At 50.7% G+C, this 4,247-nt stretch overlaps 1 protein-coding gene across 1 annotated transcript; it reads right to left on the bottom strand.

Moving 5' to 3' along the window:
* Positions 1–1,592: 1,592 nt before the first annotated feature.
* Positions 1,593–2,965, bottom strand: DCAF12L2 (DDB1 and CUL4 associated factor 12 like 2). The gene is given in 3 exon segments (XM_019651164.1): positions 1,593–2,486; positions 2,488–2,569; positions 2,571–2,965. Coding segments are annotated over 3 exon segments (1,371 nt in total).
* Positions 2,966–4,247: the final 1,282 nt, after the last annotated feature.

The raw sequence follows: 4,247 nt of genomic DNA, 5'->3' as shown, positions 1-4,247 counted from the left end.
AGGGATCCTGGGGTTTGAGACTTACTTTTCCCTATATACTTTTTATAAAGTATAATTGTCTTGATCACGTGCATGTATTACTTAAGTTAAAATACAAAAACAAAACAAAAATAAAGACCAAGTGAGAAATCTTGATAGTTGTAGTTTAAAATATTAGACATATCTGCATCTAAATGGTATACACCTATGCCTTTCTTCACATGGGAGGTAACATACACATACACAAATATACAGTAATATATACAGTATATGTGAGTAGGTAGTTGTAAACATATGTACTTTTGTGTAAATGAAAAACTGTTAAATCATCTTAAAAACACAAGACAACTAACTGTCCCAACCTATAGCAAGTATATTTAGGTAAGGTAGTCAAGATATTAATCTTTTAACCCATGTTAGTAGCTTCAGTTTGCTTTTCAAAAACAAATGTACAATTTAATGTATGCATAGCTGATGTTTCAGCTTTAGTTTCTCTCCTAGAAGATTTTTATTTTGATAAATATATTTCTAGACAGACAATTAAGAAAAAATAAAATGTATATTTAAGCATTCAAAAACCTTAGCCTAGCATTTAATTGCTAAAATGCTGAACATGTTTATATTTTATGCAATACATCACAAACTCAATCCAGATAAAATGATTATCTATGTACACAATAAAAAATATTGTCCACAACACCTCCATTGAGTACAACAGCTGACCTTCTTCTGTAAAGGACTACCTAGATAATGTTACGTGAACTTTAAAGACATTTACCCAGAAAGAACCTCCCTGATTGTCCTGCCATATATAGGACAGTTTTGATTAGTTCTGAAAATCTGTGGCTTAAATGCTACCCAAGAAATCAGGCCACAATATAGCAGCTTTAAAGAGGATGAATGAGGGCCTGGGGGTATTGATGATTAATTTCTATTCAATAATAAAAGTTGTGGTTAACAGGATGAACACCATTGTAAGATTTCTTGACTAAAAGAACATATATTTAAAGTATTTTATGCACTAACAATATGCAAACAACAAACACTGAGTTTCCAACATCCAGCTGAAACATGCCCAAATGGTGGCAATCTAGAACATGAAATGAATTTTCAAATTGGAGCAGAGCTATCAACCGGCTCTGTCATATGATGGATAGTTCCTCAGACCAGCTCAAAAGACACTTTTTAGCACACATTTTCCAAAAATAACACATCAGAAATGTGTAATAAATCTGAACATACTATTGAAATACTGGTAAAACTAAAGTACTGAGTTGTAATGGGAACCATAACTGCACCAGCACAGAGAAAGAGCATATGTGAATCACTCAAAGGAGAACACAATTAAGGATTAGTCAAAAATCTTTGTAAGAGAAGGCAAAAAAGATGATGGTGTTGTGAGAGGTGCAGAAAATTGTTAAAGTCAAGTTTTGATTGCCCAAAGACCACTTTTGCCTTTTCTGTCTCAGAGTAATACACTAAGCACAGGTAAGCTGGGCACCTTCCAACCAGAGAATAAAAACCACACAGAGTTAAAAGCACAAACAGCGTGAAAAAGAGTGAGAGGGCACTAGAAGGAAAATCTGGGCACTTGGAGAACACTGTGGCCATTCTTAGCTCCAGAGGCCTGCGTAGTTCCCATGGAGGCCTGAAGGCAGAGGTCCCCCAGCCACGAAGAGCTTCATCTCAGGCCATTTGTAGCAGTGGGTGTAAAGCGCATTGGGGAACTCGTCCATGCCACCTAAGTAGTTCCCCCACAGGTTATCGTGGTTGAGCCAGCCTCTGCCACAGGTGAGCTTGAGCTTCTTCCCTGCAGGACCCAGAGGAGAGCAGTCCAGGCTGGCCGCGGCCCTCTCATCCAGGAACTTCTGGGCGCGGATGTCATAGAAGAGCAGGGAGCCATGGCCGGTGCCCACCGTGATGATGTGCTGGTAGAAGCTCAAGGAGCGCACGCCAGTGCCGCCCTCTCTGGAACGCAGGGGCCGGATGTTCTGCTGACGCTGGCGCGTATCCAGGAAGGAGACGTGGGACTGGGAGCCCACCGCATACAGGGACAACTCATCGCAGTAGGTCAGGCACACGTTCTCCCGGCAGTAGGGCAGCCTGATGGACAGCAGCCTGGACAGGGTGCTCCGGGCTTTCCACAGGTGGAAGTAGCCATCTAGGGACACTGCTCCCAGCTCCTGGTTCTTGCTACTGAAGGCCAGGGCCCGCACCTTGCGGTTACTGGGGTTGGTGCTCGCCCTAGGGATGGTCTCCACGTCCCTTGGACGGGTGTGGGCATACACCGGGAGTCCCGCGTCATTGTGCCAGGCGATGCTGCCACTAAACATGTCGGGATCCATCTTCCATAGCGCCAAGGTGCCGTCGTGGGAACCGCTCACAGCCACTGTGTCACTCATCCAGGCGATGGCGAAGATCCAGTCCTTATGGCCGTGGCGGTCACCCAGGCACAAGGGGTCCAGGGTGGGTAGCTGGTAGACAGCCAGGCTGTTGGGGTTCTCGCCCGCCGGTGGCCAGAAGCGTCTTGGAGGGATTCAGTTCAATGGTGTGGATGCCGCAGCTCGGCTGGGCCCGGGCCAGTCCGGCTGCGCGTGATCTGGCCCGAATGCACGTCCACCACGAAGAGCGTGTTGCACTTGGTGCCGCACACCACCTGCCTGGCGTTCAGCCACTGCGAAGCAAACACCTTGTTGAGGGGACCTAGGACCAGCTCCCGTTCGCGCAGCAGCTCGGGCAGCTTCTGCACCGCGTAGCCGCGCAGCTCGCCCTCGAAGCTCGGTAGCCCCGCGCAACCCCGCGCGCCCACCTCGCGGCCCTTCAGGTAGTGCACCAGCGAAGGCCGCGTTGCCTGCCGCTTCTGCTTTTTGGGTAGTAGCATGCCCTCGCCGTCCGCCGGCGCCACTTCCTGCAACCAGGAGCTCTCGGCGGCCTCCTCGATGACGGGCACTTTCCGCTTCCTGCTACCTGTTTGCTGTGGGGCCATGGTGGGCGGCGGGCGAGTGGTCGTGGCGCGGCAGCGGCGGTGGACGCGCATGGCACCCGTGTTGGCCGTGGCAGCAGTGGGGTGTGCGGCGCCTCGGGGTCACCCGGGAGCCCGGGCTTTCACGGACCAGTGGGCTGGGGCGACCGCTGGGCAAGGAGCCTACCAAGTCCGGGGAGCGGGGGCAGCGAAGGAGGCTAGGGCGGAGGGGCCGAGGAGAAACATCGGCTGGAGAGAGCGGAGCGCGCGCGGGTGGAGCGCTGTGGCGAGGGAGGCTGCCCTGATGTAGGCGAGGGCGGGAAGTGAGGCTGGCGGCGGGGTGGAAGCACAGTAGATATGGGACGAAGTCGACGCGGGATGCCGAATGTGAGGGGGCGGAGGCAGTGGGAGGAACCGACTGGGAACTTGCGGGGCGGTGGGGAGGAGGGGGGCGCAGTGCGGGATAACACAAACCAGGCTGGCAGGGGTCGGAGGGGATCTGGAAGTGGGAGGTGAAGCCCACATGGGGAGACGCACCTGGGGCCAGTGCTTCAGCAGTCTCCACGTGGACACATCCTAGTGTGCTTGCCCAGGACCATTGATATACTTACTCCCGGCGTTTCACTATTCCCAGGACAGCAACCAAAAAGCCTTCTTAATCTCTATTTAGGCGTATAATCCAAAAGCTAAAATGTCAAAAATGAGGCTAGAAGGAGACCAGACAATTGTCTGTTGAAGAAACAAATGTGCACTTGGTGCAATCCTGGGAGACCTTTTGCTGCAATTAGTGAACTTGATGGGTGATGAGGGTGTTTAGCAGAGATAGGGATACCCTCTCGCTGAGGTCTGTCCTGCAGGCCCTCTGATCTCAGCTCTGCTGCTGGTGTCCGTAATAAATTTTCAACCAGTTTTTTTCAACCAATTTTTTTTTCTTAATTCTCAAATTGAGATCCCTGAGCTCCAGCACCAGAATCTCTGAGGAGTGTGTTCCAAATGTACTTCCCTAGGCCTCACTTCCCTGACAGGGTTGGGGTCAGGAATCTAGAGGACAGGAGTGGGGGTCGGTGGGTAAGAGAATGGTTTCCTCAATAGTGTTGTTATCAGAGCCCTCAGGCAGTGGAGTGGAAGAGGTCCAGAAAAGGGATACCTCTTTCCCTGCTCCGGGGAGGGAAGGTTCTGCCCCCATTGTCAGTCCCAGGAGAAGTTTCAAGTACCTGGGCTGAGCCCAGTCACGAGTGGGACGCCCCCTTGGGCACTGGGGAAGGGCCCTAGGGACGCACAGAACTTCCGTTGTCATAGATAGTGA

Source organism: Hipposideros armiger, unplaced genomic scaffold (genome assembly GCF_001890085.2).
Source record: "Hipposideros armiger isolate ML-2016 unplaced genomic scaffold, ASM189008v1 scaffold_153, whole genome shotgun sequence".
In the NCBI taxonomy this organism is placed as follows: Eukaryota; Metazoa; Chordata; class Mammalia; order Chiroptera; family Hipposideridae; genus Hipposideros; species Hipposideros armiger.
This window is presented reverse-complemented; position numbering and strand designations above follow the sequence as displayed.